The sequence below is a fragment of the Leptopilina boulardi genome, unplaced genomic scaffold, assembly GCF_019393585.1.
Source record: "Leptopilina boulardi isolate dan_hultmark-lab unplaced genomic scaffold, ZJU_Lbou_2.1 LbouV2_316, whole genome shotgun sequence".
NCBI classification, from domain to species: Eukaryota; Metazoa; Arthropoda; class Insecta; order Hymenoptera; family Figitidae; genus Leptopilina; species Leptopilina boulardi.
Window position 1 is genome coordinate 4,189,978 of NW_026137881.1, and position 23,335 is coordinate 4,213,312.

Genomic DNA, 23,335 nt, shown 5'->3' on the forward strand with positions numbered 1-23,335 from the left:
GAATGTATATGAAAAACATATAGATATAAACGGCATATTATTTCACATTGTAATTAAAAAGAAAAAAAAATTGTAAAATAATGTCAGTAATAATTAATTTATGTATATCTACATGATCACATGTTTTTTTTATATTCCACAAGAATTTTATCATAACATAAGTACTTGAATGTTATTTTAAGATTAATATTTACCTTTAATGTCGAAATATTTATTATTATTTCAATTTAAAACATTTTACACTTTTTTTCGAATAGCAGATGAAGGTAAATTATGGAATGAAAATTAAAGTTTATTAAATTAAGCTTTTATAGAAAAATAATAAATTAGACTGAAATATAAAGGTGACAATAGAAAAAAAAAGTATCAAATTGTTTGAAAATATTGTAATGGATGACTTGGAAAGTAATTGTTTATAGAAATATTAAAAAATTATTTTTATTATACACCTTTTTATACTTTATATGTGTTACACTGAAAGAAATAATATATTTGTTGTAACTATACGATTATGCTTTGTTGAGTTGTTTGTAAAATTGCAATATAATTTACCATTTCTTGGCTTATATATTGTAGTTTCGGGATACTTAAATAAGAGAAACGTAAAAGCCAATATGCCTGACACCTCTCATGTCTCATTTAACTATATGTTGGGAAAAACGTCGAATAGAAGATTTTTTTGATACACACACGGAAAAAAATTACTTGTAGCGAAAACACTACAAATTTCAGAAAATACAATTCTATAGATTGTCATATAGACTGTAAGAAAATTGTGTTTCAAACGCATAAATTGGAAACAGCACAACCTGATTTCCATTTGTACGGATGCATAGCGCATGCGCAACGAATTGTACTGTGACACACTCTATGAAATTTGTTTATTTCACAAACCTCAGCGTTTTGTGAATACTCGAACAGGGTTTTATAGATGGCGCTAGAGATCCAGTTGATAACAATAGAAATTTTTTTCCGTGCACATTTGCTGTAAAGTTAGTACAGACATAGTGTAGTTATTCAATATAGAAATAGCAAAAACAAAGTTCTAATATTCATTTGCTTGAAAGAGAGATTTTTATATTTATTTTATGGCAATAATGCTGTATCTCTGTTCTATCTATACAAGTTGCGACAATTTCCAATCTATATTCGTATAACTTAGTTCACACCGTTGCCGCGCTGCTAGAGCTTAGTATCTGAACTATGAACGACACCAACTTGAAAGTTTGTTTAAAATCTTCTGAATCTCAAGTCCTTCACTGAGAGACCTTTTGCACCGTAGTTCTGACTTTCGACAGGCGAATGCGGAGCATTCTGTTGGTAAGCTACGAGACTATACGTTTGGGTTGCTGAGGTACATTTTTGGGCGCGTGTCTGCCAAAAAGTTGTACAGCTACAAACCAAAGGTTGCGTCCCCACAACTTCGGTGAGCTACTCACTAACATTTTGGACAGTCACATTCCCAAAATTGTACAGCCGCACACCAAAACCATAGTGGCGCTGCTGTCACTTACCTTGTTCCGCTGCAGTCCAAAAGGTCTCTCAGTATTTATATTTGTCAGTCATTAAAATTTTTACTCTCAAGCGTTAATATAGTCGCGTGGTTAAGTTTCGGGATCGTAATCGTTAGGTAATGCGTTTAAATTCCCCTTGCGTCAAATAGTTTTCGATATAAAACTTTACAGTGTTGTGATTAATAATTGCAGTGATTCTCAAAAAGTGTTAACATAAATAATTTAGTTTGAGAATTTTATAAATTAATTTTTGTTTCTTTTATTTTTTTGCAATATATGTGGCGCGGTGGTATTATCAAAGGAACCAACATGCTAAGCTGTTTTCAAGGTAAAGTTAAATGAGTAATACATATGGTTAATTTAGAAATATTAAATATAACTGTAGCAGAAATAATATATCGCAGCTTTACAAATACTTTGTCACCCATTATTGTATGACTTTAACACCGATACCGTGTGACAGTATCTATATTAGCAATATATTATTGTCCGTCTGCCGATAATTATCGCTGTACTCCATAGTTATTTCTTTCAGTGATAGCTATTAATTATTATTGTTTAAGTCATTTAATTCAACAAAAATGGAACATTGTTTACATTTTGTATACTACTTGCGTATTATTCTTTTCGTAATGATAATAATAAAAATGTTATTAAAATTTTGCGCAACATTAATATTATTCAATAGAAAATTAATTTTAAAAAACTAAGGAAATTTCTTTAAGAGAACAAAACAATTGGAAACAATCAACTCAATAATTAATCATTTAAAAAACGTCTCCCAAAAATATGTTTTAAGTTTTAATAATAATCTTCTAATATTAAAAAAGATTATAATAATCATAACGAAAGTTTTGGATTGATGTTCAATCAGTTTTGATAAGTATTAATTTCAAGGCATTCAAAAATTTGTTTTTAAAATTTAAATCAATTAAATTAAACATGTCAGTAAATTATGTATTTAAATTTTATGTCTAGAAGTAGTTGTTTGCAAGTTCAAACGTAACAACTGCACTGACATTTATATAGGGTTTCTATTTGTTTCCATAAGTATAATGTGAAAATTTTGTTACCTTCAAATTTCAGTCTAATTTATCACTTGATATAACTTCATTTTCAAAAATTTTACTTTAAGCAATTAATTTTAATTTATTAACGTATCATTTATGTAACTAATTTAAATTACCAATGGTAAACAAAGTATAAACTTTGCGAAGACATATAAAAAATGCAATGTGTACAAAAAATAAATAATTTATAATTTTATGTTGAAGAAAACTTACAAAATACTTATTATACTAAATAATTTTTAAGAAAATTTAACCTTTATGGGACTGAGAAAAAAACCTTCTATGGGCGGACGAGGCACCCGGATACTTATATTTAATTTATTAAAGATTTTGTATTAAAATAAGAAGTTCAATTAATTTTAAGTGTAGTGGACGTTTCAATGAAAGAAATAATTACATAATACGAATACACTGTAAAAGTAATAATTTTTTCATTAAAAAAAAAATAAAATTTAATAATAAAATAAATGTCATATATATAACGCCTTGCTGCTAAAAGTGAAAATTAAAAATTTTACATGACTTTAAAAAAAAAAGTTTTAATTTTTGCCAAAAAAAACTTACTTTTTCTTAAACCAAAATGTTAAATTCAACTTTTAAAAAAAATTGTTTATTCATACAGAAGGCACTAATGTACGATTGAAGAAAAAATTTTGTTTTTTTGTTTTTGATAAGAATTGTGGACCCTAGATTGGACTCAATAGGAAAATTTCAGCAGCCAGTATATGACGTTTATTTTATTATTGAATTTCATTTTTTTTTCAATAAAAAAATTATATTTTGAAGGTTTAAATATATAAGAAAACATCCACAAAAACTCGTATCAATTTATTTTAATGCGTTTGAGAAAAAAATTCCTGAAATTTACACATTTTTTTGACTTTCTATAAAGTAGGCGCCCCTCTTAAGATGCAACATTTTTAAGGCAACTTTGATAAATTTACGCAATGCAATTTCCATTACAGCTACCAGCACTGATTTTAAGACTCATCTTAAAATAAGATTTTCTTTTTGCTAATAAAAAATTATCATTATTGGTTGATTATTCAAAAACTGTCCATTACGTATTAAGTATTTTGTATATATTCACAATTTCATTGATTTTTCATTAAATAGTATCCGTGTATATAATATTTGCTAGATTGCAAAACAGGTACATATTTAGGCAGATTATTTATCAAATCAAATATAAAAATGTAAGAAATTTATTTTTTATTATTTAAAATTCATTTTAATAGAAATTAATTCTATTCAAACTTCATTTTTACGGTAATTTTTAAGTTAAAAAATGTCGATTTTTTATGAATATTATTATTTAACTATAGTAACTAAATTACATATTTTATAAAAAAAAAATTATGTGCATTACTATAAAAATTAAAAAAAAAAATTTTTATTGTAGTTTTTCATAATTTTTTAATAGAAATTTCTACATTTATCTACATGAAATGTACAGAGGTGCCCGGGCACCTTGTCCGCCTTTTAAGGGTGAAGAAACTTTGTTTATTATTTCCAAATAAATAAATAAGAAAGGTACATTATAAATAATATTAAAACACTTTATATGGATAAATTTGAGATGTCAAAAAACCGTAGGTCGGTATGATTTTAAAAATTACGAAAAAAAAACAATCTGAAAATGCAAAAGGTACCCGGGTACCTCGTCAGTCCCATAAAGGTTAATAATTCGTTTTTCATTTAATTTTTTTTTAAATCAGAGGCTTTTTGAAAAACATTAGTTTCTTAATTAGTGGTTCAAAAACAATAGTTAGCATAATTGACAGTTATAAATTTTCTGTTTTTTTAAATTACCAATTTTTGGGAGAAATTGAAGATTTCTTTACCTTCCCACTTGGAAAGATTCCCCGGAAAGTGCCACCTGGAGGTTCTATCAGACTTCCGCCGGAACTTCCAACGTAATTCCGTCGGAATTCCATTGAAGTACCAAAGAATTTCCGATGGGAGTCCGACGGAATTAGGACTCTAAAAATTTTGAAAAAATTAATCGGAACTCCGTCGGAAATTCTTTGGAACTCCGATGGAATTCCAACAGAATTACGTTCGAAGTTCCGGCGGAATTCTGATAGAACCTCCAGGGGGCACTTTCCGGGGAATCTTTCCAAGTGGGTTATATTACTACTTATATTACGTTATTTATATGTCGTAGCCTCTTAGTGAAATCTGACACTTCATGAAGCTATTAATAAATGTACGACTTTTAAAAATGCCGTCAAATCGGAAGGACTGCATTTATGCAATTATGTGATGTATTTACTTTACATATATCTGAAGAATTTACCAATTTAAATTTTTTTTAATTTATAAGTATTATAACTACTTTGTTTTTAAAATAAATTTTAAATACAAGAAATACCACGGTAGGCTTAAACCAACTTTTAATCAAAGATTTTAGCACATCAATTTTTTTGTGGATTTGAGTGGTTTAGGTCCTAAATATTGTATAAAATAATTATATCCCATAACTTGTCGAGCTGTTTTTTAAAAATCTCATTAAAAAAAAATGCTTTTTTAAAATTTAACATACTGGCTGTAAAACAATTCAAATTTAAACAATCACATTTATTAACTTTATACTTTTATAAAATATAATATCAGTAAAACAATAAAAAATTATTTTGACTATATAACAATTCAGTTTTTAAGTAATTCAACATTTCTTTGATAAATTTTCACAAGATTATTTCATATTTATAAAGTATTTTTTCATGTTTCTCAATTTTGTGAAAAAGAAGGTAAAAGACTAGAATTCTAGAGCGAGAAAGTTATAGAATCGTTACATTCAGATTTTAAAACAACTTGAGCAAACTAAAAAGTTTCCAATCAGCATTTAGAATTAGGACCCTAAGAACTCAAATCTATAAAACAAATTGATGTGCTAAAATCTTCGATTAACAGTTGGCACAAGCCTACAGTGATAAATAATATTTTGTTTATGCTTTTACTTCCTGCAGTTGCTAACGACCATCATCATGAGAAAGTATCAGATCCGACGTCTGGTGAGAACTATGGGAAATAGTTATATATTTAAATATATTCTTATAGTAGGGATAATTTGACAACTGCAAAGAGTTATCAGCACCAAGAGCTTTTAATGGTCTATAGAAGTGCTGATGCTACGAAAGTTAGATTACGACTGACTATAAGTGACCTATATTTAAAAATAATCAATACAATTGATTCAAACCTTATACATTAATGAGATGTAAATCCTGTAATTAATGCAATTATTATAATCATAGGGTACTTCTTCTTTAAAGCTTCTGTATCACTGTTGTGCATTTTTAAAGACCTACTTAGAAAATCGAAAACGAGATTTCCAAAGCTGAGCTAAAATCTTTACACTTAATACAAAATTAATAAGTATCTTCTCTATCAATACTTGGACAGTGTACAAAAGAAATGGAAAAGAAATTTTGGTGAAATACTTTCACCACCTTATATTTTTAGGGTTTCATGGATCAGGCCCGAAAACCTTATAGTTTCGCTTTGACGTCCGTCTGTCAGTCCGTCGTACACTTGTATGGTTGTGATGGTAACAATTTCCATAACAACCGTAATCATTACAACCGTTTCCATAGCAACCTTAACCATGTTAACCGTTAAAATTTTATCTTGATCTTTCTATGATTCTTTAAATAAAAATAAAGGTGTCCTATATAAATTGTAGAAAAAAAAACGAAATCTATTAACAGTTTCTATAATCAATTTTATTTACTTTAAAACAATTGTGTTTCAACATAAAGAGCTACAGAATTTTTTTTAAATTCTTGATTACAATTTAAAGAAGCACAATTCCTATTAAATGTATTTTAACTAATTTCACATTCTGTTTCTCTACAATATGCAATGCTCTTAATGTTTTATCTTTTACCTAAAACTTGAGAAAAGACTATTTAAAGATCCAAATCATTATAATATTATAATCCAAGGGCAGTAATTTCGATTTATCCTCGTACAGACATTAATACAGTAAAATACGACATTGATGTTTGAAGAACCTTTAAACAATTTAATAATTATTAAATACAATTCACACAAGCAAAAAAAAAATTGTAAAATTTCAAAAAGGAAATTATTTATAAAAAGAATTTGCAAATAACAGTTAATGCTAATTTTTCAATAATAATTCGAAAAAAAAATTATTTCTATATTTAATTTATAAAACCATACCTTTGTAAAAAACTGCAATGAAAGTATGAATATTTTGCCAACGATAAATGTAGTAGGTTCAGATCCTTTTCTCATTACCATGAGCAATAATCTTTTTCCTTCAGTTGATAGATGGTACCAATTTGTGTCGTATCTAATAAAATTAATGTTTAGTTTTGATTTTATTCCTCACAGCACATTATAATATGAAGTTAATAATTCAAAAATAAGTTGTACATGCAGGTAGAAAGAATTAGGCTGTTGTCCAGTAAATGCTGCGTTGGGATAGTTAAAATGTATATGTGCATCACTTGACAAATTGTAAAAACTCCAAACCTTACGGAATCTCTTGCATCTCTATTCATACTCAACACAGACTGAATTATATAATAAAATTAAAATTTACATTTGTATTCTCTTTATAAATGATATATATTTTTTTCATGTGAAAAACTTCTTTTTTTCAATTTAAATTACTTACTTGGACTCCTGAAATGCTCAACATAATTACACTGAACCCAAACACAAAAAGATAGGGAATTGAAAAAATATTTTGAATATCATTGATAAATCTCGAAAAGTAAAATATTTTAATTAATATAAATCAAGTAGTTTAATATTTTTAAAATTAATTCTCAAAATAATAATTTTGACAGTAGATAGCAGATCATTTTTAGCTTCGATTTTAAGTAACTTCAATGATCTGCATTCAACAATCTTAATTTAGTTAATTTTATGTAAAATTTTTGTTATACGAACAATAAAACTCTTCTATGCATTGTTACACAAATATTAATTTCCCTCTGAAGCTTTTTTCGAGAACCAACTTTATTAATAGATTCAGGATTCTCTTGTATGATAACAGTCAATCTGTGCCTGTGAACAATATATTTATTTAATGTATTTAATACTGACTGTTGAATGGGAAATTTCAGATTGAGACCTCCCACTATGTAGTCGGAAAGTAATAGTGGGAGAAAACGAGTGAGATGTGGGTATAAAAAAGACGCGCCACGATCGCTGTTATACGCATTCGTACTGACAACTTCGCAGAGAAAGCATCATTTACTTTTCTCCTTTACAATATAAAATGATCTTTAAATCATCACGGGTATCTTTGAGTTTGTTTATCGTTAAAACACTCAAAATCGCCAATAAAATTCATTTATTGCACAATATAATATTCTTAAATTATCTATAAACACAAATATTAAGACTGTATTAATTGCATTCAGGAAACAAATCACCAAATGCATACCAAACTTTTCGCCATTACATGACTAGAAATTTAAAACGGAAGAAAAGGTCAGTTTTTTGACAATAAAAATTCGAGCTTTTGTCGGTACTGTAAATCTGGTGAATTGCAAGCTAATTGCAAATTATTTTTCTGTATAAAAATTTCAACAATTAAGTTTACCCTATAATTTCAAATACTCCACAAGCATGCTCAAGAAACATTAAAAGAATTGTATATCCATTTACCATCCCAAAACTACCAACGTAACCAGCTAGATAACTGTAAAACGATACCAATACGTAATGTTTTTGAAAATCACCCAACTTAAGAATAAAAAGATATGGCCTAGGTTTATCATTTTTTTTAAAATGGTTAATCAGCACAGGCAAACCATGTGATAAATGATAGACTGCAAGATGTCCAAACATTCCAACTGAAAAATGATATTGATAAAAAAAGTAGAAAAAGAATGTTCTTTTTTAAATAAAAACGTGAATAAAGTTATATTTAAAAGTAAAAATAAATAATTTATATAATTTTTTGAACATCTCATTATTTTAATAACAAAATATATACTAATATATATTATAGTTAAATATCTGCATTTTCTTCCATATTTGTTCATAATATCAACTTCATATTCTGATGTTAATGTGTCCCAGTCATCGCGCATCTTATAGAAGACATCATTTATCTACAAAGAAATGTCATATGATAAATGTATGTATATCTAAGTTCAGTAACTAAATTTCTACCAGTTTTGGTCAATTACTGTACTGCAAATTGTACATCTTCAGTATAAGAAATTAGAACAACTTTACATGCATGTACTTCTACTAGTAAAAGCTATTGCGCAGCTGTAAATGCCTTAAAAACCGACTACGCAGCCTTTAAAGTTTTCATTTTTAGTATTACACTAAAATGCATGAACATACACATAGACGTTTTTTTGTACAAGAAAATGGCCTTCGAGAAAACCAAAGTATTACTTGTCACAAACCGGAAAGACTTCAAACTCCTACAGGTAAAAATAGGTGAAATTGAAGTCCCATTGAGGAGTCAATTGAAGTACCTGGGAGAGATTTTGAACAAACAATTAAGTTTTAGATAACAAAAACATCACAACACTCAAAGCCACCTAATGCATGGTAAATCTTTCAAGGACTGAGAGAGATCCAGCACGTAGAATAATGTTAACCTTTAGAACGATGTCTACTTACGCTGTTCTAGTACTTGCTAGATTACCGCCAATAGATTTATTGATGATAAAAAGGCAGGAAGTTTTCAAGCTTAACAAAGATCTGACAGATACTTTAGAAAGTATCGATAGACTCAAACTGGTATTACGAGGAGAGTACAGATACAGCCTCGTTCAAAGATGGCTGGAGAGATGGGATGTGGAATCAAAAGGAAGGTGGAATTACTGCCTGATTCCCCATCTCGCCACTTTAAAACAGTAGTCCGGCGAGAAAGATTAATGTCAGAGCAAAATCTGCCTGCATCAGATCAGAATTGCGCTCCATCGTTTAGGCCGACTGGGATACCTGGGTCCTTAAGGACTATTCTCCCGATGTTCCTGCACCAGAATAATTGTAATATTGGTCCGTTAGGCAAGATTAATGCAAAAGTGAAAACAACAATCCATCTGCACTCCATCATTGGTTCGGCAGATAGTTAAAAAGGGAGGGCAACATTCTTCCCGCATTGACCACTTGAAACAGTGATCCAGCGGGAAGAATAATGCACATGCAAAAATCCAGCAGCATCTGAATAATCAAAAGTTTGGTTCGGCAGGAAATATTAATGCGTTGGTTTTATGTTCCTTTTGTTCTGGTGGTGGGTTATTTTTGTAATTCCCGGGGTTATTGATGGTGGGTTTTGTTTTTTTTATAGTGACTGAATGTGTCTTCGTATGGTTATATATGAATGAATGATAGTGTGATGACCAACCATAACATCGGAGAGTGCAGCTTAGCTCGGAGACAGAACCTCTACTAAGTCCCCACTTGGTACTTTTTCTTCCTTCTCCCGCTCAAGGATTCCAAATCTTACACGGGCGAAAGATGACAATGCTAACCGTCTCCTCCTGGAATAGCATTCGGTCTTCTTTTAACGTGGCTTTGGTCCTATGGACCTTATAGTGGCAGTTTTTCCATACCCGATCTCTATGGAGCATCGCTATTTATTACCTTACGTAAGCGCTGTCGAGTCATTGTTGTTTCGGTCAGTACTTTCGTTGATTTAAATTAGAAACAGATGCGAAATGTGTGTACTGCAACGGTTCTGGCAACGACGAAGCAGCATACATTGACAACGCGGTGCACAGGCTCTTTTTCTGTGGACTCTGACGTGAATCGAGGCAAGACATGTTTTCGGCTGTGGACACTGAAGTTACAGCTGAAAACATGGTTTCATTTATTTTGCAAAGTGCGGACTCTTGAAGAGATGTTGAGTTATTCATTACGTAAGTAATGAGGACTAAGGAGAACGACAGGAAGATAAGGTTACGCTGGAGAATTCCCGTGGCTAGTCTAGGTGTTCGTGGAAGACAAAGGAGACTTAGATTTCCCCCCTTATCCGCTAGCATTTAGTTTAAGGATTTTGGTAAGGCAGCAAGGTAAGGAAATCTCCCCTTGCGATGTGCAAAACTTAACGACAGTTCCGTCAGTGGAGATAAGTCTCAAAAACAGTTTGGTTTATAGTGGGTCGACCAGAATAGGAGCAGTCATATCCACATAAACTAGGAGTACAGGCCCCAGATATCTGACTTGGAAGTAGGATTTCAAAATTATACAGATCTTATGCTGAACATGTATAATTTCCTGCATAGGAAATACCATAATTGGTAGAAGTTCAGCTTCTGAACTTGTACGGAACAATGTTCACGATCTTATATAGAAATTTTTAGCAAAAAAAGAGTCTTTCTTTCATTCATAAAAACTATATTCATTTTATGAATATTTCGCTTCCTCGAAGGAAATGGTTACTGAAAAATTAGAAGGAACTAAAAAATTACGAGAAATAATGATCCTCATAATGGACTCCACGTCAACTAATAACACTGCCCAGCAAATTTCAAATTTTTTTCTGCGAATAACACGGGACAATATGTTTCCGAATGGATTTTTTGTGCTGAACACGAATCCGGGGTCAAAAACTTCCTATCACGTCACATTTTTGAGAAAATAGGGGTTGAAATCCCACAAAACAGGGTTTTTGGAGATTTTTAAAAAATTATACAGCGAAAACCTGACGTGGTACAAACTTTGCTGATATCAGAAATTAAAGGTTGGTTCACTCCCTTTCAAACGAGTCCTTTTCGAAATTGATCGCACTCACTCTTAGAGCAGGTGGTGTGTTTTTGTCTAGGGGTGCACGAAAAAATTGTACACATAACATAAAAATTCAAAATGGGTAACAATTCAATAAATCATCATAGTTAAGGAGTTTTCGAGGTCGTTGATTACGAATCTGAAGTCAGATTGCAAAAATTCAACATGGCGGATCCAATATGGCGGATGTCAAATTAAAAATTTTAAACAATTCACTTGAAAATGGTCACTCGGGGGTTTTTGGGGTCGCTGATAACGAATCTGAAGTCAGATTTCAAAAATTCAAAATGATTTATTGAATTGTTATCCATTTTGAATTTTTATGTTATGTTGACATTTTTTTTGTGAACCCCTAGAAAAAAACACACCCCCTGCTCTAAGGGTGAGTGCGATCAATTTCGAATAGGGCTCGTTTGAAAGGGCGTGAACCAACATTTAATTTCTGATATCAGCAAAGTTTATACCACGTCAGGTTTCCGCTGTATAATTTTTCAAAAATGGCCAAAAACCCTGTTTTGTGGGGTTTCAACTTCTATTTCCTCGAAAACGTGACGTGATGGGAAATTTTTGACCCCGGATTCGTGTTCAGCACAAAAAATCCGTTCGGAAACAATATGTTCCATGTTATTCGCAAAATCGATGCAGGGCAGTGTAATAACATTTTCATGATTGAATGGGATTTAACCATATTCTTCTATCTCGAAAAATTAATTTCTTAAAACACAAAGAAACTCCAATTTTTCAGCAAACGAAAAAAACCTTTCTCAACTATTATAAATTATTCTTTGATACCTAAATTTTATAAAAATCGTAATTTAAATTCGATTACGAATTTGATGTTAGTTTTTCAATATTGAAAATGTCATATCCTTTTTTTATATTATTTTTCGGATAATTGAAAAATTTGAAAAAATACTTGGTGTAAATTTTAGTCACCATAGTAGTGTCACTTAAGCCAATTTATGAACAAATCCCATTCCATCAAAAAAATCTTATAACAGGTTTATGTAGAATCCACTTAATGTTAAAAATTCACAATTACAGATAAAATTCTTTTATAACAATTAATTGCAAGAAATTTTATATTATCAAATTAAAAATTATCCTTTGAAAAAGCAAAACAAAGTATTTAAACTGATTACTTGTTTTGCATGCACCATTACATTTATATAAAGAATTAAACCCATTAAAGTATATAATATTGGTGGAAAGCACTCCAATACCATGTCAATATCATTTAATACTTCTGTCATTCCTGCAATCTAATTTTATTAATGTTTGTATTACATTAAAAAAAAACTGTAAATAAATGTAATATTACCTGAACACTTAAAAATGTGAAGAAGACAAAAAATAAAATTGATTGTGGTATAAAATTGAACCACAAAGGATGATGTCGACTTAATCCTGTAAAAATTATGAAAAATCTTGTAATATCGTAGTGCGGCTTTATTATTATGTCCATCTTTTCGGTGCATTTACAATATTGACAAAAAGTAATGTAGTTTAGTTCTTCTAGAGTGCACCTTAACTCTTTGTATTAATCAATACAGAGAGAGTATTTAAATATTTATGTTATAACGATGTGAATCCTAAGAACTGTTAGACTTACCTATAATTATAATAATTGCCATTTCTACATTTTAACTCAAATATTGGAGAGTCTGTAATTAATTTAATAATAAGTTGCAAAAAGTTTTAACTTTGTATGAAAGAAAAAATTAATACTGTTACACTATAGTGTCTATAGATTTTGTAGATGCAAATAAGAAAGGAATCATTTATCTTATAATTTTCATAGACACAACACTACATGGGAGTACCTCATGTACCTTATAGTGAAGACATAGTAGCTTTTTATATTTGTAATAAGACTTATTATGACTAAGCTCAAATAAAGAATACATATACGTCTTTGACTAAGACTGCAGATGATCAAATCATCATGTATCTATAGTCAGATTATAGAGATTTAAAATGGCGGATCCAATATATTAAACAAATTTTGAAAGTTTAACGGATTTAAATAAAACTTAAGTATTATTATTATAATTTTTATTTATAATAATTGGTATAAAAGAGATGTTTTAAAACTTGTATAAAAATCAATAATTACGAAGTTGACAGTTTTATGTCATATAAATTTCAAAATTATGAAACATTTCAACATCGTAATTATTGAAATTTAAGAAATAAATTACTTGTTTATTTTCTATATAGAGTAATGTTATGAATTTAAATTATATGAGAAAATTAAAAGATAAATATTAAGTAGTAAACGCAATTTTAAAGTTTATTTTATGATCATTAATATTAATAAAAAAAACTGTTAAAATTTATTTGTGCAGTAGAGGTAAACCGCGCTACATAATTTTTTGCAATAACTTTTGTATAGAAAATCATTTTTTTCGTTTTGTGGAATCATTTTTCTGATCAAACGGAACATTTTTTTCAACATTTCAATAAAAAAAGCTTTTTTTTTTTGAAGAAGGTAAATAATATTATGAAATTTTGCAAGTCTGTTACCACATATGCACTCCACCTTAGATGGATTGCGTTGTGTACATTAAATCTCGAAATCCGATATGCACAAAGGATTTTGTTGTATTCCATTGCATTTTCTAGTGGAAAGTAGAAAACATTTAGAATATAGTAAAATTCCATAGGTACCCTCACTAACGCAATATTTTTTCGTTTATGAATATTATAAATTTTAAAATATTGTGCAGCTCCCGGTGGGCTTGAACCAACTTTTAATCGAAGATTTTAGCACATCAATTTTTTTGTGGATTTTGAGTTCTTTGGGTCCTAAATAGTGAATAAAAAAAATTATATTCCATAACTTGTCGAGCTGTTTTTTAAAAAACTCATTTTAAAAAAAGTAAGTTTTTTTAAATTTAATATACTGGCTATAATACAATTCAATTTTAAGTATCCAGGTGGAAAAGTTGCCGGTAGTGACTACCGGTAGTCACGACCGGTAATTTTTCCTAGATTACTGGTAGACACTACCGGTAATTTTTCCGGGACTACCGGTAGGCACTACCGGTAATTTTTCCGGGACTACCTGTAGCCACTACCGGTAATTTTTCCGAAACTACAGGTAGGCACTACCGGTAATTTTTCCGGGACTATCGGTAGCCACTACCGGTAATTTTTCCGGGACTACCGGTAGTCACTACCGGTAATTCTTCCGGTACTACCGGTAGTTACTACCAATAATTTTTCTAGTACTACCGGTAGTCATTACCGGTAATTTTTCCAAGAGTTACAATCAAAATTTGTTATTTCGTAATAAATTTTGATTGTAATTCCCGGAAAAATTACCGGTAATGACTACCGGTAGTGAATTTATTACCAAATAACAAATTTTGATTGTAACTCTCGGAAAAATTACCGGTAATGACTACCGGTAGTGACTACCGGTAGTCCCGGAAAAATTACCGATAGTGACTACCGGTAGTAACGAAAAAATCACATTTATTACCTTTATTTATAACAATTTAGTTTTTTTCAAGTAATATAACATTTCTCTGATAAATTTTTTAATATTTTGTTGCATATTTATACAGCTCTTGCGATAATACCAATTCTCTCACAAATACACTACCGTCGTAAATTATCGGTACGGCTGACGTTCGAGGAGTGAAAATTCGGCGCTGACACTTTAAAGCAAAATATAAAAGCTAAGACCCTAAAGATTATGTTGTAAAATTGTCAAATTTTTCCATATATTATTTTAGATTATGCCGGTAGTCAAATACATTAGTACGAAAGTAGGAAAATTGCATAATTTTTTCTTGAAATCTTTTCGGTGTTATAAATACCAAAAAAAAAATAAAAAAATTTTCTTGATATACATTCAGAAGCAGAATTTTATCAGCTTTCCAATCATCTAAGTTAGAAGTCTCTAACTTTTTTCTAACTTGAAATATTTTGCTTTAAAGTCAGCGCCAAATTTCCACTCCTCGAACGTCAGCCGTACCAACAATTTCCGACGGTAGTGAATCTTGTTTGTTATTTGAAATAAAATGTTTATGTGTATTTAGATTTGTATTTTTGAACTGCCCGAAGTAATTTAGATGGATATTCTAAATGCTGATTGGAAACTTTGTATTTGGCTCATGTTGTTTGAAAATCTGAATGTAACGATTCTACAGCATAAAAAAATACTGTATAAATATGCAATAAAATATTGAAAATTTATCAAAGAAATGTTATATCCAAAATATATTTTTTTTACTTATATTATTATATTTTCTAAAAAGTGTAAAGGTAATAAATGTGATTGCTTAAATTTGAATTGTTTTATAGACAGTATTATAAATTTTAAACAAGCATTTTTTTAAAATGAGTTTTTTAAAAAATAGCTCGACATTAAGTTATGGGCTATAATTTTTTAAACACTATTTAGGACCCAAAGAACTTAAATTCACAAAAAATTTGATGTGCTAAAATCTTCGATTAAAAGTTGGTTCAATCCTCAGTTCAAGCCCACCGTGAGCTGCGCAACTTTAACGGACAGGTGCTCTCTTGTAGATTGTTTAGCTTGACCACTTAAACTAAAAAAGTAACAAAAACTCGGTGTACAGAGAATCAATGTGGAATAGAAAATGTATAAAAAGAGTCTCTTTTTGCAGTCTTTTACATCATCTCTTCTCCTTTGCTTTACGGTATACATATTGTTCCGTTTTCTATTTAGGGTCCGAACTCCGAGTCGTCTCTTGAGCTTCTGTGTTCACACTGTCCTTTGCCTTGAATCTGAAAATGAAAATAAAAGCGTCCGAGTGAGAAACTGATATTACAAAACAGAGACTCGGAACCTCAAATTCTGTATTACCATAACATGTTTTCGTCTGTAAGCAATAAATTCAGAGTTAAAAACATGGTTCTTATTATGGTTAGAAGCGCTGACTCTTGGAGTATTAAGTCATTTATCATTCAAGTAATAAAGATTAAGAATTTTGTTAATAGAACGAGGTTACCTTGGAGAAATCCTAATGCTTGACTAGGTTTCCGTGGAAGGAGGAGAAGAACCCGTTTTCTTGATCTTCTCCCAGTTCTGCTTATCTCCAGTTTATGGATTTGAAGTAAGGAAGCATAAAGGGGACTTCTTCCGCTAACGGAGTTGAAAGCTGGAAGGTATACTGAAAAAAATTTGGTGTCGCTTGCACCACAGTACCCGTAGCGTTGCAACTCTCTTGCTTTGGGTAGGCTGCTGCTTCGTTATCGGAATGCTGCATTGCCAAAAAGAAGCGCAGCGATACAGATTTTTGAATTGCTGCTTCCTTTTTTCAATGGGAATGCTGGTAGTAGAAAAAAAGTATCGGAGCGGTCTCCCACGGCACGCAAGTGCTACCATAAAAGAAGGCAGATATTCCAAAAGCGAGAGAGGCGCTACACTCTGTTTAGCAAACTAGCGACAATCGCTGTTACGGCAGTGACACTAAATTTTTTCAGTGTAGTTCTGCAAGTGTAAGCGGGATTTAGTTTGAATCCTTTTAAATATGTATACATCAAAATTAGTAAATATTACTACTGTGCATGAGCAGTTCCAAAATTCGAACACGAAACTCTTGCTTCGAGTGGTCAAGACCCCTCGATGTATTTCAATTGAATCGTTTCGTCTACGAACGCTCAGTGAGCAGTTCGAGAATACGGTTTTCGACAAAGTCATTCAAAAGTCTCCGATTTGTGGAAGGAACTCATTTCAAAAATATCACCCCCGAACAAGAACGCTCATTATCACATAACTTAGGAGTACGGGTTCCAAATATCTGTCTTGGAAGTTTATGGCCATAAAAAGCTTTATTATATGGCTTGTTCTGGGATGAGTATATAAATGACTGAGTATCATGGTAAGAAAATTATAGCTATTAATCCAATACGCGTCCTGTATGGGATTTGAAATAATAAGTAAGAGGAAGTGACGACAGAAATATAATATTTTTATTTATCTAAAATAGGTGAAATACTCCCATGTACAGGAAGAGAAAAATTAGGTTGCAACAACCGGAGACTCCGGTTGAAACTACTTGACCGACGCAGGCGTGAACGCAACTACCGATACACAAGTCAGTATAATTTGGTAGCCAGGCAGTTTTGGCCTGGCTGTCTCAAGTAGTATCAATTGAGCAGGAAAAAGCTTGGTCGGTATCGCCTGAGAACAACAATAGCTGCAATTAAAGACCCAAGTCAAAACAGCCTGGCTCCCTGGTTATAATTACTTGACTTTATAAAATCAACATGACTACTTAAAAGAAAGCAGTTGGAACTTTTTTTTTCTCTCTGTGTACTGTGTTGTGTCTACAAAAATTACAAGAAAACTGATTTGTATTTTAGTTTTGTCTACAGAGTCTATAGACGCTATAATGCAACCGCATTGATTAAATTTTTTTTCATATATAACTGAAAGCTTTTCAACTGGTCATTATTATAATTACAGTCACCACTATTTAAGTTAACATACAAAAACGGCAATTATTTTAATGATACCTTCGTTTACAGATCTAAGGAAATTCTACATCTGCATGAATATTTAAATACCCACTATGGATTCGTGCAAGGAACGTGTGAAAGCTTACAAGCAGTCATACATCTCATATTACATTCAGCTATCATTGTGTAAGCATAAAAAAAATGGACATAATAAAAAATCCGTATTACAATATTATCAGATATACTATAATTGTATCAGGACAAAGTCAATATCAGGCCAAGTGGCTAAATATCTTAATAAAATTATTTTATTTGTTTATTATGATTTCTTTTATTATTGCTCAGGTAATATTATATTTAACTACAGTTATCTTAAATTTTGTATAAACATTAATAAAATTAGATTTCAGGTTTCATAAAAGTATCTGGTAATATTGACTTGATGTTGTTGTGCATTCCGCCAGTATGTTATAGTTCAATAAGTGCAATTATTTTTATAAATAACATTATGAAAGTAAAACAAGTAATAAGTTTAAATTTTATTTAATATTTTAATGTAAGAAAACAAACACAGTCAAATTAATTAACTTAATAGAACATTCGCGAAGAGGTGACCTGCTTGATAAGATCAGAAGATAATATTCTGCAACGCAGGCATTTTACATCCACTTTAATTTTCTTTGAAAACGCCAAACTCAAATCATAAAACATAAATTTTACTGAGGCTATAATTTTTATATTTTTAATCAGAAATTCGAATTAATAAATGTAAATATTACAGTAATAGAAACATTGTTTTTCTGAATTATGCAAAGCAGGCCACTCCTTTAACAGTTTTAAATAATTGTATTTTTAATATTACTTTTTAATTATCAGATATTTATATAAATCATTACAATTTCTTTATAGATGAATGTTGTTTTTGGAAAAATGCAAAACGACTGGGAGACATTAAAATCAAAACGTGAAGTTGATATTCTACATAAATATGGAAGACAATGCAGATTTTACACTATACTATCCTTTAGTAGATATTTCGTTATCAGAATAACAATTTAATTATTAGAAAATTTAATAAAAATTTATAAGTGTTTCTAACTAAATATAACTTTCTTATTTTACTTATTAAATAAATTTTAATTTTTCTGTCTCTTTTTAATCAATTTCATTTTTCAGTTGGATCATTTGGTCATGCTACAATCTATGTGTTTTCACATCTTATTCCTCTAGTGATTAACCTTTTTAGAAATAATCATGAGCATCGACCGGCTAATACTCTCTTTGAGTATGGTTTAGATGCAGAAAAATACTATTATTCGATATCAATTCACAATTATGTAGCTGCATTTGCTTGTACTGTTGCGTTTGTTAATGGAGATACACTTCTCTATATGTTCTTGGAGCATGCTTGTGGAATATTTGAAATTTTAGGGTAAACTAAATTATACATATATATTGTTTTCACATTTTAAACATAAATTGAACATTTTTTGACAGTTATGACTTTTAGTTTTAAATAATCTAGTCTTTTGCCACATTTTCAAATGACGTTAAAAATTAAATAATAATAGTTACATGTATCATTAGCTTCTTAGCTTGGCTTGGTATTGTACGCTATACTGGCAAAATACGAATTGTGTGTTTGGTAATTTAGGTAGCGAGACCGAAACATCTTTTATTTTTTAAACGGACCAGGGAAACATTAAAAACCTATAGGTTCCCACATGGTCAATACTCCTTGTGGCATTGGATGCTGCAGGACCCAAGGTGTCCAATACTGCAGCACTGTTGTCACTGGATTTCGACTCTGCGATGTCCTTTAGTGAAAAGCCCCGCCACCACGAGAAGGTCTACTTATTTTTGGCTACGCCCCTGGTATCGTAGTCTAGTAGCCCTGCGAAGAATGGCAGTAGAAAGCGTTACTAGTAATGCCACTCTTCCCCCACCACTCACTGTCATTTAGCTTCCAGTGATAGTATATAACTGCCGACTCGCACTTTTTACCTCAGTCGCCATTTGACTCTCCTAGAGGAGCTACTCTGGCCAACTGGAAAAGAACTCCCTCTTGCCTCCCTGTATTATTGAATACAGATAAAGCAAAGGGAGGTATTTTTGACTATGGAAGTCACCGTCTTAACAGAACCTCCTTGACTTCTTTGTTCCTCGTCTTCACGAACTCTCTGTAAGATCGTCTGCGAGAGGATGCGAGTATGACGTCGTAACCAAGATTCTGGAGTACCGTCTCCGCGACTTAGAAGTCGTAGAAGTTTCTGAGAGAGGATGTAGAGACGCTTCCCATATTTAACTATATCTATATATATAAAAAACGTAACGCAAATGCGGACTGCTCGCACAGTTTTAGGTGAGTGTAGAATCAGCATCAATGCAAGTCGTAAGACGAACTGAGAGAAAAGATGCGTGCGGACAGTTATATAGCCTTCGCTGCCAGCCAGCGGGATGACCGTGAGAGGTGGGGGAGACAGACGCGACATTGGTGCGCCGTCGTCAGTTTCTCTCTAAGTGCTGGCTAATCAACTTCTCTTATTGTATGCCGTATAGTTAACAAATATGCTATCGTTACAACACTTTCATTACAAAACAGCTGAATACTTACAATCTCGATTCCTTTTTTTTTCCAAGGTCTAGTACTGTTGACAGTTGGAAGAAAATACGATAGATGACTCGACGATTCACTGCTGTACATTCAATATTCACTTTTAAAAATGAAGAACTCTTAAAATTAATAAACCCAGATAGCACGGAAACTTGCAGTAAGCTTGCGGCAAGCTTGTCTGAGCTAGCGAAATGTCCCACCCAGGGCAAGCTTGCCGTGAAAGCTTTCCAGGAAAGGAAAGAATGATTGCGGCAAGTTTGCCGTGAAAGATTGCTGTAAGCCTGCTACGTAAGGTTGCAGGAGAATTTCAACAAGCTTCTGGAAAGGTTGCTGCAATTTTTAAAAAATACATTTTAAATTTTTAAAAAATTTATTTGTTTTCTAAATTTGAAAATCCTTGTGACGTTTATTATTATTAATTATGTCCTGTTTATTTTCATTTGGAAACTTAACGAGAAAATTTTCGAAACAAATTTGAGAGGACTGGGAATTGAACCCGGGTTCGACAGACACTAACCAAAGACCCTAACCCCTGAACCTACTCGACCAAATATCAGAGAATAAAAAAATCTTGCTCTTAATCCTCGACTGTTTTTATAAGTTGAAAAACAGTTGCAACCTTACGTAGCAAGCTTGCCGCAATCATTCTTAGTATGCTTGCAGCAATCTTGTAGCAATCTTTCATGGCAAGATTGCAGCAACCTTTCCTGGAAAGCTTACAGCAAGCTTGCCCTGGGTGGGACATTTCGCTAGCTCAGACAAGCATGCAGCAAGCTTGTACGGTAAGCTTGCCGCAAGCTCGCTTCAAGTTTCCGTGCTATCTGGGAATATTGACATACCATTTGTAAATTTTCACTTATTCACATTTAAAGAGTAAACATGTTGATTCTCTGCAAAATTTGCTACCAGGATACAAAAAAATATTAAAAACTGTTTTTTACATTCCTGGCACTAATTTATTTCCATTTTGAATTTCCTGCCTTTTATAATTGTAGTATTAAATAAGTCTATTATTCATTTACTGTTCACAGACATAAATTGACTACTGCCATAAAAGAAAATCCTGATTCCAATAATAATGTCAGTTTTCAAAAGAAGCTACAGGGCGAAATTAAAATTTGTGTGTCAATGCACAGAAGACTTTTATTGTTTGTATTTTAGAAATTTCATATATATTTTAAATTTCTAACCTCACTAAAAACTGTGGAATGCAAAGCAAAGCTGCTTAAAAGTCGTTAACTAAAAAATTTTTGCAATCTTCAGTTTAAATTACTATTAAAAAATAAATGTATAATTTGAAATTAATTAATTAAAGTATTTTATATTGCGAGATTTGTCAATGATGTCCAGGAAGTTTTATCAACGGCCTATCTTTTCATATTTGGGCTCAGTATTATAGATTTAAGCATCACAGGAGTCCAGGTAAATAATTTTTAATGATAAACAAAGTTTATACATGTATATTAGTAAAAAAAAGGAATTTATATTATCTTATGTGATTCAGTATGTGATGAGTGCGAAGGGTTCTGGGGCTGGTATAAGATTTGGAACATACGCAATATGTCAAGTGTTTCATATATTCTTTTTAACTCTGCCAACGCAGCATCTACTGGATAACAGCCTTAGTCTCTCTAGCTCAATGTACAGCTTATTTTTAATTATTATAATACCTATATTTTTTTTTAAGGAAAATAGTAAACATGATCAAAACATTAATTTATACTTTACAAGGTTTTTAGCTAAGTGCATTATTTTAACTACGAGAGTATAGCTTAGTACTATGAATGGGTGCTGTTTTTTTTAGCTAATTGCGCTCGTAAACAAATAATTGTTATAAATTTTAGATATTTAAAAAAGCACTATTTGATATCTTCACATTGCAATGCTATCTATAGCAAAGTGAATAAAATTAAAAATTTATTTTCTTAGATACAATTCAGACTGGTTCAATCTATCAATGAAAACAAAAAAACTTTTACTCATAATAATGATTAGAGAATGCAAACCCACTACATTCGTTGTTGGCAGAATATTTGTACTCTCATTTCAAACTTTTACAAAGGTATGAAAAATATAAAAGAAAATTTAAATTCACTTTTCGTTAAATTTTTAAAAATTGTAGTGTTAGCAATATTTTTTTTTTAGTAAAATATGGTACCGTTTGGTTAATTCCAAAAGATGTGCAAAAATGCAACTGTTTTTAATTTTTATGGAATTTCTTAAAGGTTCTTCAAACATCAATGTCATATTTCACTGTATTGATGTCTGTACAAGAATAAAATGGCATTTCGACTCGTGCATTCTGAAATAATGATTTGGATATTCAAATAATCTTTCTTAAATATTTAATTTTAAAAAAATATTTAGATTTTAAATTGCAGTTAATATTAATGTTGATTAAAATTATTTTACTATCAAAAGATAAGTTTAAACATGATATTTATATAATTATTATAGTTAAAACTATTTAGATATGGCATTAAATTTTTTATTGTATTTAGTTAATAGTTAAAAATTCAAAAGTAATAGTTTACAGTATGTAACCATATCAGATATAGAGATTGAAAAATTCGGAACGGAAAACTCATGTGGTTTTAATAAATAAATTGTTATTTGATTATCAAATGCAGTAAAGTATTTTCATTATTAAACTTTACAAATTTTGCTTTGATAAGGTGCTTATGTAATAAGATGCAAAGTACATATAAAACTAATTAACACGATCTTACATTTCCCAATTTAATGGACATCTTAGATGGTTTTGGAAAAATTAAAATTAAAATCTCCCTGGTGATATGAGGTGTTCCACTCAATAAACAGTGAAGTAACGTTTTCCTACTTAATTAATTTTGCATTGTTAGTAATTTTCTAAGTTTTTTGATACAACTAATTAGATACAAAAGAATAAATTAGCTTCAAACATGAATAATTATGAATTTTTTATTTTAACCTAAGAGGTC

The 23,335-nt window shown here is 30.7% G+C and overlaps 2 protein-coding genes across 16 annotated transcripts; one reads left to right on the plus strand and one right to left on the minus strand.

Moving 5' to 3' along the window:
* The first annotated feature begins 359 nt into the window (after nucleotides 1-359).
* On the plus strand, nucleotides 360-23,187 carry LOC127283922 (odorant receptor 9a-like). 10 transcript variants are annotated; one of them, XM_051309051.1, is made up of 11 exons: nucleotides 15,779-17,397; nucleotides 17,666-17,749; nucleotides 17,831-18,106; nucleotides 18,172-18,284; nucleotides 18,671-18,788; nucleotides 18,938-19,193; nucleotides 21,407-21,523; nucleotides 21,707-21,797; nucleotides 21,880-22,016; nucleotides 22,305-22,437; nucleotides 22,601-23,186. In XM_051309051.1, exons 3-11 carry the CDS (start codon nucleotides 17,875-17,877, stop codon nucleotides 22,652-22,654), a joined length of 1,251 nt encoding a protein of 416 aa, XP_051165008.1. In that variant the 5' UTR covers nucleotides 15,779-17,397; nucleotides 17,666-17,749; nucleotides 17,831-17,874; the 3' UTR covers nucleotides 22,655-23,186. The 10 variants fall into 10 exon arrangements, with proteins under 10 accessions (XP_051165007.1, XP_051165015.1, XP_051165008.1 ...); XM_051309052.1 differs by having other exon boundaries at nucleotides 15,779-17,181; nucleotides 17,290-17,749; XM_051309050.1 differs by lacking the exons at nucleotides 15,779-17,397; nucleotides 17,666-17,749 and adding an exon at nucleotides 360-1,842.
* Nucleotides 6,291-12,903, minus strand: LOC127283925 (odorant receptor 4-like). Of its 6 annotated transcripts, none has more exons than XM_051309062.1 (9): nucleotides 12,645-12,903; nucleotides 12,487-12,578; nucleotides 8,568-8,685; nucleotides 8,172-8,424; nucleotides 7,514-7,630; nucleotides 7,236-7,326; nucleotides 6,992-7,131; nucleotides 6,776-6,908; nucleotides 6,291-6,603 (listed from the first exon to the last, which is right to left on the minus strand). In XM_051309062.1, the coding sequence occupies exons 1-9, from the start codon at nucleotides 12,799-12,801 to the stop codon at nucleotides 6,550-6,552; spliced, it is 1,155 nt and encodes a 384-aa protein (XP_051165019.1). In that variant the 5' UTR covers nucleotides 12,802-12,903; the 3' UTR covers nucleotides 6,291-6,549. The 6 variants fall into 6 exon arrangements, with proteins under 6 accessions (XP_051165019.1, XP_051165021.1, XP_051165016.1 ...); XM_051309064.1 differs by having other exon boundaries at nucleotides 7,236-7,266; nucleotides 12,466-12,578; nucleotides 12,645-12,901; XM_051309059.1 differs by having other exon boundaries at nucleotides 12,466-12,578; nucleotides 12,645-12,898.
* Nucleotides 23,188-23,335: the final 148 nt, after the last annotated feature.